The sequence below is a fragment of the Arctopsyche grandis genome, chromosome 3 (assembly GCF_051622035.1).
Source record: "Arctopsyche grandis isolate Sample6627 chromosome 3, ASM5162203v2, whole genome shotgun sequence".
Taxonomy (NCBI): Eukaryota; Metazoa; Arthropoda; class Insecta; order Trichoptera; family Hydropsychidae; genus Arctopsyche; species Arctopsyche grandis.
In genome coordinates this window covers 14,012,853-14,026,643 of record NC_135357.1, presented here as the reverse complement: position 1 = coordinate 14,026,643, position 13,791 = coordinate 14,012,853, and the positions used below count along the sequence as shown (strand labels likewise).

At 34.1% G+C, this 13,791-nt stretch overlaps 2 protein-coding genes across 4 annotated transcripts; one reads left to right on the top strand and one right to left on the bottom strand.

Annotated features, from left to right (window-relative positions):
• Positions 1-5: 5 nt before the first annotated feature.
• LOC143908931 (kin of IRRE-like protein 3) lies at positions 6-4,819 on the bottom strand. The gene is made up of 12 exons (XM_077426790.1): positions 4,458-4,819; positions 3,706-4,385; positions 2,681-3,621; positions 2,461-2,614; positions 2,194-2,379; positions 1,979-2,110; positions 1,768-1,907; positions 1,564-1,693; positions 1,385-1,492; positions 744-935; positions 502-677; positions 6-429 (listed from the first exon to the last, which is right to left on the bottom strand). Exons 2-12 carry the CDS (start codon positions 3,770-3,772, stop codon positions 178-180), a joined length of 2,478 nt encoding a protein of 825 aa, XP_077282916.1. The 5' UTR covers positions 3,773-4,385; positions 4,458-4,819; the 3' UTR covers positions 6-177.
• A 1,089-nt stretch (positions 4,820-5,908) lies between these two features.
• Positions 5,909-13,285, top strand: LOC143909388 (uncharacterized). 3 transcript variants are annotated; one of them, XM_077427347.1, is made up of 6 exons: positions 5,963-6,053; positions 6,370-6,566; positions 6,816-6,992; positions 7,099-7,330; positions 10,614-10,742; positions 10,883-13,285. In XM_077427347.1, exons 2-6 carry the CDS (start codon positions 6,459-6,461, stop codon positions 13,096-13,098), a joined length of 2,862 nt encoding a protein of 953 aa, XP_077283473.1. In that variant the 5' UTR covers positions 5,963-6,053; positions 6,370-6,458; the 3' UTR covers positions 13,099-13,285. The 3 variants fall into 3 exon arrangements, with proteins under 3 accessions (XP_077283471.1, XP_077283470.1, XP_077283473.1); XM_077427345.1 differs by having other exon boundaries at positions 5,909-6,566; positions 10,629-10,742; XM_077427344.1 differs by having other exon boundaries at positions 5,909-6,566.
• The last annotated feature ends 506 nt before the right edge of the window (positions 13,286-13,791 follow it).

The following is a 13,791-nucleotide window of genomic DNA, read 5'->3' as shown; positions in this document are numbered from 1 at the left end:
ATTTTAGGACGGCGTAAACTTTAATACATTATACCAATAATTGTTATCATATTACAGATAATTAAACAAATTCGTTTACTTTTGTTTACAAAACAGGAATAATTTAAACGCTTATTCGTAATAGTTTAATGATTATTACATTTTAACATTCATCACAATTCGATACATATAATACATTCAAAAGTACAACAAGAAAAACAACATCGGTAAGACATTAAGTTGGAAATAAAATTTTGAGGCGGCAGCAGCTATAGTTTCTTTCGGTAGTGAAGCTGATGCTGCTGAATTATTCGGTTGAACTGTGAGATGAAGTAAAGCTTCGCTCAGGCCGTACATACTTCTCGCCACCAAGGAATACTCTCCCGTATGAATAATATTCGTATCTTCAACGGTCAGTCGAGCCCAAACACATTCCGGCCTCAATGAATCCTATATGAATTACATTACTGTTAATAAAAAGGCGTGATTTTAACTTCTCAATTATTGGATACATACACTTACAGTAATATTATAAGCTGTAATATTTCCGTATGATGATCCTATGTGTAAAAGCCTGTCAGGGGTTAACCATATTAACTTTGTAGGTGGTGGTGATGAACAAACTTCAACTTGTAGTGACACAGATTCGCCTTCTTTCACTATAATTGTCTCGTTATTCGGGCGCACAGATGGACCATCTATAAATTAACTATGTCTTTACTCTTTCTTTAACTTATATAATTCAATAATTTATTTTTTTGTACCTTGTATAATCATGTTGGCGTCTCGTAATAATTTCAACCGCTCGGCTTCGTGTTTAGCTATACCTTTACATTTATACTGATCGGCTTCTTGATATAACATCCCTCTGGTTGCTAATGGTGGCTCTCTGGAAATACCTGGAGGTGTCCCTACTTCCATTCTTGATTCGGGCCGTCCCCAACAACCAAAACTTTCTAAAATTTCATATTCATTATTTATTTAGTCTTATTATGATATACGAAGTGATGCGAGTTGAAAACATTCTCTTTATTTTAGAATTTAATTTTTCATAATTATCGATTTTATCCCTAAACATGCTTTTTTCCAGGGCTATGAAGTCATTTCAAAATTTACCGACTCCGACTCCAACTTGAATGATTTGATCGACTTCTTGCCTACATATAAAATTATTAGTAATAAAAATAATAGCGATTTTCAAAATACATAGTGTTAAATTTTATACCCAAATTTATTGACTAATGCTAAGTTAGTGACATTTAATGCGACCTTCATAAAAAACCAAACTTTTATTCCAACGAAATGATACAAAATCCCCTAATATATATTGAAAAATAAAATTCTCCATTTCGATAACATGTCAACACTAAATATATCGCTCATACTGTAAAGTATAATATTAAACCTGGTGGACATTGAAGTTGAACTGCCCCTCCCAATGCAACTTCAACTTTTTCTTTGGTTGCTGATTGTTGAATGTCAGTCGACAATTTAGTTACTTCATCAATTTCATCTACAATTCAATGAAATATTTTTAATTTCCTTTTTTATGCTTTTTACCGTATTAATATTTAGATTACTTACACCTTACGTTAAGAAAATATCCAATTGATGAATAATTTCCCAGCGGGTGATTAGCCGTACATTTGTACCACCCAGAATGTTCTCTCAAAACAGATGTAAAATTGAGAAACCCGTCGTCAGTTTGTGGAACCTTTTTTAAATTGGAAATATTTTATTTGTATGTGTATTTTCACAATGATTATGGAAAATGTAAATTTTTCTTACTGGTGGATCCATCTCATCTTTTCGCCAGCGTGGTGAAGATGAAGGATTGCTATCAACTTCACATTTCAATGCCACTGCAGATCCCTCTGCCAAAGGAAATCCAAATCCAGGAATTCTACTTATACTGAATCTCGGTGCATCTAGGTATGAAACAACATTGTATTATTACCTAGAAATAATAATTATCATTAAATAATAAAAAATTTCATACATTGAACATGTAATAATGTCGAAGCTATCATCGGGTCTTCCAAAGCAGGGTGCACTGCCACACAAGAAATTGAAATATTGTGATGATCTCTTCTTACAACTAATATAGCATTTGACGATGCACCTTCAATTTCTTAAAATTTAAAATAAATTAAAACGGTTATTTTTACATCACCTAATTATTGTATTAAATTATGCATATAAAATGATTACAACCTTGGTTCTGTTCATCTATAAGGTATAATTCTGAAGGAGCTGGATCCCAATGTAGTGTGGCTAACGGTCTTCCACCTTCGGATTTACACGACAATTTTAATTCACTGCCTTCTTTTACTGGCAAGAATAAATTACTTGGATCCAATCTTCTTCCAAATACTTCTAAATATGGTGGAGAAGGTGGTTCTGTTTTTATAAATTAAAAAATTGTAAGTATACATAGTTTCTTTATGCATCAATGGGTTGTATTAATTAAAAAAAAAATACCTAAAACTACTAGATTGATAGGCTCAGATCTTAACAATGATCCATGTTGATCTCGTCCTGAACAGATCCACCGGCCTTCATCATCTCTGGTCACTCTAACAATAAGTATGTGCTTTCCACGAACAAGTTGCATACGGCCTTGCATCAGTACCTCCTATGAAAATATATGCTTAATCACATAAATAATCAAACACTTCATATTTTCAAATATAAACAATACCTCTCCATCCTTATACCAAGCGATTTTTGATGCATCACTGGGAAGAGAACATTCAATCATTTGCTTAACATTCAGCTCGGATAATAACTCAGAATCGGTGACTTCAACTTGCGATAGTCTTGCATATGGTGCATCAGATTGAATATTTTCATCTCCGCTTTTGTATTTGAACTCTCTTTTGGATTTCAATACTTGGCCATATTTTCGTTTAATAGAATCGTCATAATCGTCCGGTACTTCTGAATTTTTGCGTCTATTTTCCAAAGGCGGATTAGATTCATTGGAATTTATTCGTTTTGTTTCATTATATTTCTTTTTAATATTTTCGGCTTTGGCTTCACTGGAATATCCCTTTTCTTCTTGTGCATATACAAATTTGCTGGGATGTATCATGATACCATCAACATACGACTCTGCCGTTTTCTTTTGAGGCAGCCTTTCATTTTTATTCAAAATATCGTATAAATCTGTCTCAGATTTTATGACATCACTTATTTCACTCCTTATGTGAAGAATAGTATCTCCCGTAACACGAATTTCTTTTTGCTGTCGACTCTTATCATTTTCTTTGATATTTCTCTTCTTTCTTTTTGCATCAATAATTTCTAATATATTATCAGCAAAAGTGTCTCTGTACACTTTATCTGTAATGTTTTTTTCATTATCTAAACTTTTTACTTCACTTTCTTGTAAAATTTTATTTTCATTCAAGTATTCTCCTAGATCCATGTTTTCCGTGTCACTTAATCGTTTTTTATTATTTTTATCATATTGAAATAAATCATGCATTTTCTCAAATATTTCTTCTTTGTCAAGCATTTTTATCATTTCATCATTAATCATTCTCGACAATTGTAGATTTTTCCATGATGCATCATTGAAATATGGAAAACCATTTTCTTTCGAAAATGTAACTTCTTCATCCCCCAAGGACAATTGACCTGCAATGGAATTTTTTATTATGTAAATAAAAATAAATTTAATTAATTATCTATTATAAAATTCAAATACAATATAACACTTACACAATATAGTGAACATCGCAACCAAACCCACAATCCAGTACATGTTCACCAATCGTAATTCCCTCATATTTATAAAACAATTTTAATTGACAAATACAATCTTACAATACTTAATACATTGCAAATAACAACAACTATTCTAACTTATAAATAATTTGTGCGTGAAATTGTTAACAGCGAATCTCAATCATTTATTATTTGAGATTGGAGAAGTTGTATACTCAGTATTTCACATATATAACTTTTCCACGGAATATATACTACATTGTTTTATAAATGCTATGTTTTTTTTTAACTATTCATTGCGTAAAAATATATAAAATATGAATAAATTTAATTTATTTGTTAATTGACATTAATTCTGCAAACTTAAAACAAAACGGTGTACAACATTTGTAACAAGTGATTATTTTATTTGTTGATAAATCGAAACTCAGTTAAAATACAATATTTGATAAAATGTCAAGATAGATAGTGATGATAAGAATAGTGTTGCAGGATAGAATAAAGTGAAAAAGGGACGAGAAGAGCTAAGGGTAAGGATAGGCCTAATAATGGTTTCACATAACTAATATTATTTTCTATTGTATCTCATTGGTCAGGTTTCATCGAATTCGATGTTTTCCTGATGCATTGCTGCTGAAGAAGTTGAACTAGTTTTTGACATCAATTAATAACACCTACATTAATATAATAATAAAATATTAATTTTAAAAATATTTTATATAAAATTTTAGTAAAAAACATCTTACCTACGACGATATTTGACATGTGTACGGCAATTGCTTTTTTCGCATTTTCCATGCGTACGTGTGGTAAGATCTGTTTAAATTTTCGCTGATGTAAATAGAACAATGATTAATTCCAATAAATTGTACTTTCGGATTGAAGAGTTTTGAATTTTCTTGAATAATCGATGCTAAAATATGAAATAGTAAATATTTAGGATCGGCGGAAACGTGCAGATGAAAATAGGAGGCGTGCGTGAGATGAGGTGAAGCTGTGCTCAAATTTCATCTGCGCAAACTCGTTTTTCGCGCATGCCAAATGAAAACATACGCAGATTCCTTTCAACTACATACAATGTATGTACGTATGTACTCAACTACTAGGTGACTAGCCCGTCATACAAAGATTGGTGTCCAAAAATTTTATTCTTTTTGAAAGGGCTATATTTTCTTTTAAAAATTTAGTTTTCTTGAAAATTGTTTACTATAAAACTTGTCATACAATTACAAAAGTAACACATAGGATTTTATTAATCTAATGAAAATATGTGATTAACAAAATATAGAATATGAGTTAAGCAAGAGGCCAAACTCTGTCAATATGTATATAGAATGCAGGCCACCGCTAAAAATGCGTTTTATTTCTAGCATGTTATTTGAAACATGAAATAACATTATTCTTTATATCAGATATGCTTTTATTTTGATTCTAAACAAACTTCTGTAAAAATTAGCTGGAAAAAAATAATAAAACTTAACAAACGTATGGGAGGTGGTAGGAGTGAAACGATGAGTTGATGCACTCTCGAGACATCCAAACTTCCAAAGATGCTCAAGAACTAACGCAATAGAATTCCACAAAAAAGTTTCAAGGGGTAGCTGTATGTTATCCGAGGGTGCTAACCTTTTTTATTAGTGAAATTCTATTGCGTAAGTTATTTTTGAGCGCCTATGAAAATTAGGACTTCTCGAAACTGTGCTACTATTCAGTGCATCTTTCCGGGAACCGTAGACGGTAATCGGACTATTTCGCACATTGCGACCGCGCATATGACAATCGTTGCCACAAAAATCGAGAATACGGAATATCTGGCACTTGAGTTCGCGTTGATACTCTCAATGGATGGAACTTCCGAGTTCCAGATGCTCCGTAATCGAAATTTTAATGACGTGTGCGAGATCGCTTTGTGTGGAACCGTTGAAGGCATGCTATTTAATATGACGGGCGGGAGGGTAGTAAAGTGGAATCTACCGATGTGTTTGTATTGGTGCCAAAACTCAAGATGGAAACCCAGGTTCGATCATGTTGTAGGGTCCCACAAATGTAGTGTTTTTTTTTTTCAACTCAACCAAGCAACGAATTAAAATGATACAAAAACGCCAATTGATGGTCAATTTTTAATAGTGAACAGGATAATCATCGAGTGCACAAAAGGTATCGCATATAATGTTACATATTTATGTCAAAATATGCTGGCCGTATTTGGTTGCTTTTGGTCTAATAAAACAATAATAGCTTAGCTGCTGTCACTTTACTGTAGCGTCGCGGCGGGTTTAGAAAGTCACTGTAGTAGATTGGATTTTTTTCATTTAAATATATCAGAAATTCTATAAACTACAGTAAATGTGATGCCTTTTATCGTTATCTGCGAATTTAACATACAGATTTTCTTATACTATTTATAACCTCGAAATATTCCCAGAATTCATTTCCTTACCTAATGATCGGCTTTTTTCATATCATTTGCACTTCATTTTATATTTATATCATTGTATACATATCTAAATTATAGAAGTTCAGCATTGTTCGATGTCATTTCTCATATAATACTAAACGTCAACCTTCTCATTTTTTTAATATAACAAAATTTTAACTATATTTAATAAACGATGAAGGCTTCACATTCGAAAGCATCTAAACACAAACCAATTAAAGTTAAGGTAGAAAAATCAGACGGAAAACAAATCCAAACATATCCAGACGACAAAGATTTGACATTTTACGTGAAAGATCGCGTGGAATTGATGCGTCAAATATTTAAAATTTTGAAAGACAGAGAGTTATTAGCGATGGCACCAGATTACCTTCGTGGACAAAAATTAGACGGATTACAAGAAGCTTTACTAGATGAGGTATTTATTGATTATTACCTTTTACTTTAAGTGATCAGATGCTTAATGTTGAAACTCGGAATGTGTCGAAAAAAATCTAATAATTAATAAATTATCACATGAATAATTAAATTACATATTTATTTATTACAATATGGGACAAAAAACTCAAATCTGGGATAACCCCACAAAATTTTTTGAATATTGTCACTTTCAGAATATTTTTTACTAACATGTATGTATTTCATTGTAATTATGTTTTCTACATAGGTTTTAGGTATTAGTTCAAAAAGACTACATTCAATTTTGGAAGGATTAGAATGCCCATCTAATACAGATAGTTCTGAAGAATCGTCGGCTGATGCATTCGAAACTATATCATTAGATAGTATTTCTTCAGATGAAGATGACATCCTGTCACCCCATGATCATAAAACAAAGAAAAAGGTACATGTTGTTATACTTGGTTAAGTATTTCCCACATTAAAATATAAATGAACTAGTAATAGTATAACTTACATCATATCTTCATTACATTACATTACATCTTCAGCATCCTAAAAAAAAATCTAAGGTGGAAAAAGAAGCTAAAAAGAAAAACAAAATGAATGATGATATATTAGAAAACGACAATGCTCCTAAGGGTAAAAAGAATAAAAAAGATGGAAAAGATAATCAGAAATCAGATGATGCTTCTGGTACAGGAATGACTGTACTCGAACTTCTTGAATTACAAGCTAGAGCTCGAGCCATAAGAGCACAATTAGCTGCTGTTGAAATTAAAGGTTTGACTCTTTTACATATGTAATTACTATTACAAGCAGTTGTCCTATGTATTTCAACTATATTTTAAAAATTTAACCAATGATCCCTTAATTGAGCCAGACCCGAACTTTCAAATATTATTATTAAATATATGATGTTACACAAAATAAATATATGCATGTGGGTGGAATTCCTGAATAGATGACGCTATTCAGGACCACGATGGGATGTGGCGGTGGAATTGAAGATCAAACACGTGCGTTTTCAGTCATGTTGTTTATTAAAACGACACCACGCGGTGGTTTAACGACCAACCGCCCCCAGTGGAAGGTTAACTTCTACTAACTGTAAAATAGCGGTCCTTTCGCGCCCTATGCCACTTTTTCATCCCCCCTCTACGATCGGTCGTAACATACCCTTTCACAGCCATAGCCCATACATCAGCCTTTCGTTTAATCCCAACACTACAACTCGGCCTTTCCTGACCACAAACCTGCCCTCAGGTTTCTCTCACCTGCCGGGCCATTCCTCAATCATATTACACATAATTTTCAGACATACTTCTCAATAATCCCAGACATACTTCACAGTAGTCTTCAACATACTCCACAATAATCTCAAACTTATTTCAGTATCGTATCAATTTTTCACGTTTCAATACAATTCAATCTTCAAAAAAAGTTACACACAGATCATCACAATTAAAGTCACACATAAATCATCACAATTGCAATTTAAAATCATTACAAGAAATACATAGCATTAAAATCAACACCTTCACATCGGAAACAAATCACATTTTAAAATCATTACAAGAATTACATAGCATTAAAATTAACACCTTTACATCGGAAACAAATCACATTTTAAAACATCACTAGAATTACATTTCAATACAATTATCTCATATTCTTCTAGGCATGTAACCAAATTAAAACATTATTCAACATACCAAACACTCGCCAAAACATGAAAACACTAGAATAATCAATAAAACATTAACAATATTTCAAATCTTAACTACTAACAAAATAGAACAATAATCAAATATCAAGTAAGGCTTAACTAAAACCCCTCCGGGTACTCCACTTATTCTCTAATTCACTGACACACACTTCACTTCAATTGGCACAACCTAAACACTATCCGATGCCAGTCGCGATTCCACGCGGCTGTCCGATGATGTTGTCTGCGATGGACCTCCCGTCGCCCCACAGCTTTCCATATGGTATCTTGCCACATATGAAGTTGACCAATATCGTTCCTGGTTCACCGATATATCCAAAAACTCCTTTCTTAATCCATGGTCTTATTTTATTTTCCATTAAAGTAACATCAATCTGACTACGACCGAGCTTGAAAGTGAATACATTGTCCTTTGGTGTTGAAATTTTGACTGGGTCTCTTATTCCTTCTGGTGATTTATCCATATCTTTTTCTTCATGTTTCCCATTTTCTTCGTCTTCATCTTTAGGATTCTTCGAATGACCATGAGATCCTTTACTGAATTGACCATCGGGCGGTTCATCTTTATTTGAAAACGGTATGTCTCCGTTGTCCCAAAGCCTTCCAATATGCAAACCATCACCGTCCATACTTCCATCACCCATGTCCACGCCTCCATTACCCATGTCCTCACTTCGATCACTCATGTCTACACCTCCATTACCCGTGTCCTCACTTCGATCACCCGGGTCCAAACCGCGATCATCCATGTCTACACCGTCCTCTTCATTATTGGAAACATCTATTCCACATGGTTTGCGATGCTTACTTTCATCATTCGTTATCCTAATTGAATCTGTGGTTGATGATCGATTTTCTGTGCTCGGTCGCACTGAAGAATAGTCCAAATGAGCTCGAGACGGCGACGCTGGAGGCTCTAAGGGGGTCCTCACCATCTGACCATGTGACATGTTTGATGTTCCATCAGCCTCGCTTGAACAGGAATCGCTGGGTTCTGCATGAGCAGACATCTCTTGTGAAGCCCGTTCTTCTTTTTCCCTCCGCAGACTCTGTTCCAACTTAACCTCGATCGGAACTCGTGGTTTTGACGTTTTATCGCGTTCCACTTTGATTTTTTCTTGCTCTCCATCCTTCAAGTCCGAATCAGCCCTCCTTACTCCTTCCGCAGCTTTTCTACGAATGGCACCGGAATTGTTACATTGGTCTCTTACCACAGGAATACTTTCACTAGTGATGATGCCGCATCGATGTACGAAGTTCTCGCCGGCGAGTTTGTCTTCACTGCCTGTGTCGATCAGTGCCGGCGTCCTCGCCTTGGGTCTCCAGCCGCTTCCAGTTGAGGGTGCGGGCACTGCTTTGGCTGTGGCTACGGTTGCTTCTTCTGCCTTTACCTTTTCCACCAGCCCGTCGAAGGCGCTCAACTTGTCCCTGAACTCCTTCAAATTGCGGGCACCATACAGCATCCCCTTCATAGAAGACCTGCCAGGGATCCCGTCGATGACATATTCCATGAGGTCACGATCCTCAATCGAACCCACGCTCGCGATCTCCCGCATCCGGTAAAAGTACTCGTTGACCGATTCCTCTGACGTTTTCTGCGACTTGGACAGCCTCCTGTGGACTGACGCCCCACTCACCATCCGAGCGAACTCCTCCAGTAATGCGCTTTTGAGTTTCTCCCACGAATAGACCCCATCTTGTATGCGCAGGAACCTCTCGGCCACCCCCTTGACCAGGCGTTTCCCAAACAGCAGCTTTTCCATGCTGCCCCAACCTGCCGAGTGTGCGACTTCTTCGATCTGCGCCACCCACTTTTCTACCGGATAGTCGTCGTTTCCGGTGAAAATGGGGACGGCGCCCTCCATGTCTTGGAAAGTCAGCTTGGCTCGGCTGGCGACTGGCTCTTCTATCGCCCTCTCCCGAACCCCTCTCGACGTCCTACGACCAGATGTCGGCCTCCTCCTCCGATACATTGTAGCACGTGGTCTTCAAACTGCCGCCTAATCCCGGACGAGCCCCCAATTGTGGGTGGAATTCCTGAATAGATGACGCTATTCAGGACCACGATGGGATGTGGCGGTGGAATTGAAGATCAAACACGTGCGTTTTCAGTCATGTTGTTTATTAAAACGACACCACGCGGTGGTTTAACGACCAACCGCCCCCAGTGGAAGGTTAACTTCTACTAACTGTAAAATAGCGGTCCTTTCGCGCCCTATGCCACTTTTTCATCCCCCCTCTACGATCGGTCGTAACATACCCTTTCACAGCCATAGCCCATACATCAGCCTTTCGTTTAATCCCAACACTACATGCATGTATGTATATTCAATTTAGATCCTTCCAACAAAGATGAGGAAAATGATAGTGCACCAGATTCATCAGAGAGTGATGAAGATGAAGTGGTTATTAAAGAAGAACCACCCGAAATCGTTGAAATTCAAAGTTCTTCAGATGAAGACAAAGGTAATACATCTGATAATCGAACTAAAAAACATAGTAGTAATTTTTATATGCAATATGTGTATAAAATATTAAAATGTATGTACATAAATATTTATATTATTTTTAATATTTTATGTTGCAATATGTATGGTTTATTTCAGGTGATCAAAGAAAAGCCAATTCATCGATCCAAAATCAAACTAAATCTGGTCAAAGTAGCCTCTCACCACTAATTAAAGTCAATCCTAATTATCCTCTTCAAAATAATGAAAGTCAATCTAAATCAAGAAAAATAAAATTGAATAGAACGAATTTGCTGGTGTCTGTCACAAATAACTCCAAAACTGTAACTAGCGGAGCCGACATTGATTCAAATATTAAATCAGTCTTATCTATGTCACTTCCTAAAGGAAACGCTCCTGAGAAATCTAATTCATTTGATAAAAATGGTAGTAAAGATAAACTCGAATCATCCAAAACAAATTCCAGTAATACAGTCAATATCAGCAATTCCGCTTCAAAGCCTGATCAACATGACAGTACTCTTAAAGGTAAATATAACAAATCTGCTAACTCTGACAAGAGTATAGATAAAAATAAAAACTCATTGAATAAAGAAAGTGTCAAAAAAGATCAGGCATTATTTGACAAAATAATGAGCAGTTATAATAAAGCAAATAAAAAGCAACCAATTTTACGTGAAAGAAAAGAAAGCGAGGAAGACGAAATTACTCTTGAACTCTCTGATAGTGAAAAAATGGATCTGTTAGAAGGTTTTCACTCTCCAAAATTTTTCGAATCTGAAGATATAGATATTAACTTAAGTACTGAAAAAGAAATAGAAGATTGTTCTGCTGAACTCATTGATGAAAATTCAACATCTATAGAAAATACTAACAGAGATGCATATGTTATCGACATCTCAAAGATAATAGACAAATCAGACTTAATTGATACGGAAGTAGAAATTTCACATGAAGTCAACGATGGAAATGCTGTTCCAGTAAACTTAACCTCTGATATAAAAAATTCTAGTGACAGTAATGAAAATTCAATTAATTTTACTTTAGAAGCACCACCTACTAAAAGTATTGGAATTAAAAGAAAAAAATCAAGAAATATTAAGAAAAAACATAAAAAATTGAATCATTCGGAAGAAGTCTCTGAAAAAGAACAAGGAACAAATTTGTCTGTTGAATCCGCCAAAGTTCCTGTTACTGACAATGATTCAGATCATAACCCAAAATCCACTAAGAGCCAAGATGATGACTTTATAAATAAAACTGAAAGTGAATGCGGTATAGAAATTGCAGATGAAAACCATGAAATTCTGTGCATTTCAGACGACCACATATCTGAAGATGGTAATGATGACATGAGCAACCCTAATTCTGATGATAAAATACAAACTCCAAAAGTAATCACTGAAGAAATTCCGAAGGAATGTACTAATGTATCGACCGATAAAAGCGATAATGTAGAAGAAGAATCTATTGAGACTATAACCTCAAAAAAGAATGTTCCGGAACCAATATTAGTTACTGAAAATATCAATGATCAAACCAAAATCGATGAAGCAACCTCTGCTAAAAGTAATACGAATATAGTGAGACAAAATGAAAATGAAGAATATGCAGATTGTATTCTTGAAATATCAGATGATTCTGAAGGTGAAGTTTCTGTTGGTTTGTCCAAAGAACCTACTAGAGAAGAAATTGAAGAATTGAGTAGAAAAATTGATTATGAAATAGACCGAGAGAATTTAAATATAATTGGTGATTCTAATATTAATTTGGAAATTGTAGAGGAGCCAAGTAATTCGAAGGAAGAAATTCCTGAGGGAGTTTCTTGGAAAACCCGTTGGTTAAAAAGCGATAAAGTTCAACGTGTGTTAGCGACTTCAAACCTATGCAATGCTTTAAGGAAAAAAAACAAGGATTTGAAAAAGAAATTAGAAAACGAACAAATTAAAAATATATGTATAAACCCAGATAAAGTTGAGGAAATATCTCTTGAAAATAAAGTTGAAAATATAGTTATAGAAAATAAGAATGAATTAGAAGAAATTGAAGGTTCTGTTAGTCAATATGAGAAATTATCTGCATCAACAAAGTATGTTAATCCTGTAGTTGAACCCATCGTAGATGAGAAAACTATGCTCACGGATGCTAAAGTACTCATGAAAATGTACAAAAAACTTTTAAAGATACAAAATTTAGATGAAGACGAAAAGAAAAAAGCCAAAAAACAAAAGAAAGATAAGAAAAGAGACAAGAAAGAAAAGAAAAAAAATAAATCAAAAGTTATGAAATCGCCTGAATTACCAACAGAGGATAATTCAACACAAGAAAGCATCGAAAGTTTGATAAATCCATAATATCCTTTTCGACATTTTTCTGCAAATTAAATAAAATTCATTGAGTGGTTATAAAATATTATTCAAGGATTGTTCAAACATAAGAATTATTTCAGTCGTTTTTTATTTTTTGATAGAACTTTTAGTGTTTTTTTATTATTATTTTTATTTATTTGATTTTGAAAGGACATTCCCCCCTCCTGACGGAATACGCTACTGATATTATATATTATTGATATATATTCTAATATATGTATGTCTAAATTCTATTTTTATTATTATAAAATTGGTCAGTTTCATTTGTTGATGTTGAAATTGACTATTTACTTTAAGTGATTAAATTGAATATTTATTCTATAATATATGCATAGTAATTTTTATTATATAATCATATGTGTGTATGTATGTATATTGTATGCATAACATACAGTATTTATGTATGAAAAAAAATAAATCCCCTGCTTGTGAGAAACATTTGTTTTATTTTCCATTTTATTATATAATATTCTACATATTTTGCCTTTGAAATCCAATATATTATATTATTGTTTCATCGAATAGCAATAGGAGAATCACTTCATTGTACATATAAAAAAATCCCAAGGGATATTCTACCCATTACCATCATATGTACATCCACACTCTTTTACGTATGTACATAATAGATAAGCCAGTCAGTCCCTTGCGAATTCAAAGCGATTTTTTATGATGTAC

Coding starts and splice junctions, on each gene's coding strand:
- LOC143908931 (XM_077426790.1), bottom strand. CDS start 3,772: ATGAGGGAATTACGATTGGTGAACATGTACTGGATTGTGGGTTTGGTT. Junction 3,622..3,705: donor TGCGATGTTCACTATATTGT/GTAAGTGTTATA, acceptor ATTCCATTGCAG/GTCAATTGTCCTTGGGGGAT. Junction 1,694..1,767: donor AAGATGAGATGGATCCACCA/GTAAGAAAAATT, acceptor AATTTAAAAAAG/GTTCCACAAACTGACGACGG.
- LOC143909388 (XM_077427344.1), top strand. CDS start 6,324: ATGAAGGCTTCACATTCGAAAGCATCTAAACACAAACCAATTAAAGTT. Junction 6,567..6,815: donor AAGAAGCTTTACTAGATGAG/GTATTTATTGAT, acceptor TTTTCTACATAG/GTTTTAGGTATTAGTTCAAA. Junction 7,331..10,613: donor AGCTGCTGTTGAAATTAAAG/GTTTGACTCTTT, acceptor TATTCAATTTAG/ATCCTTCCAACAAAGATGAG.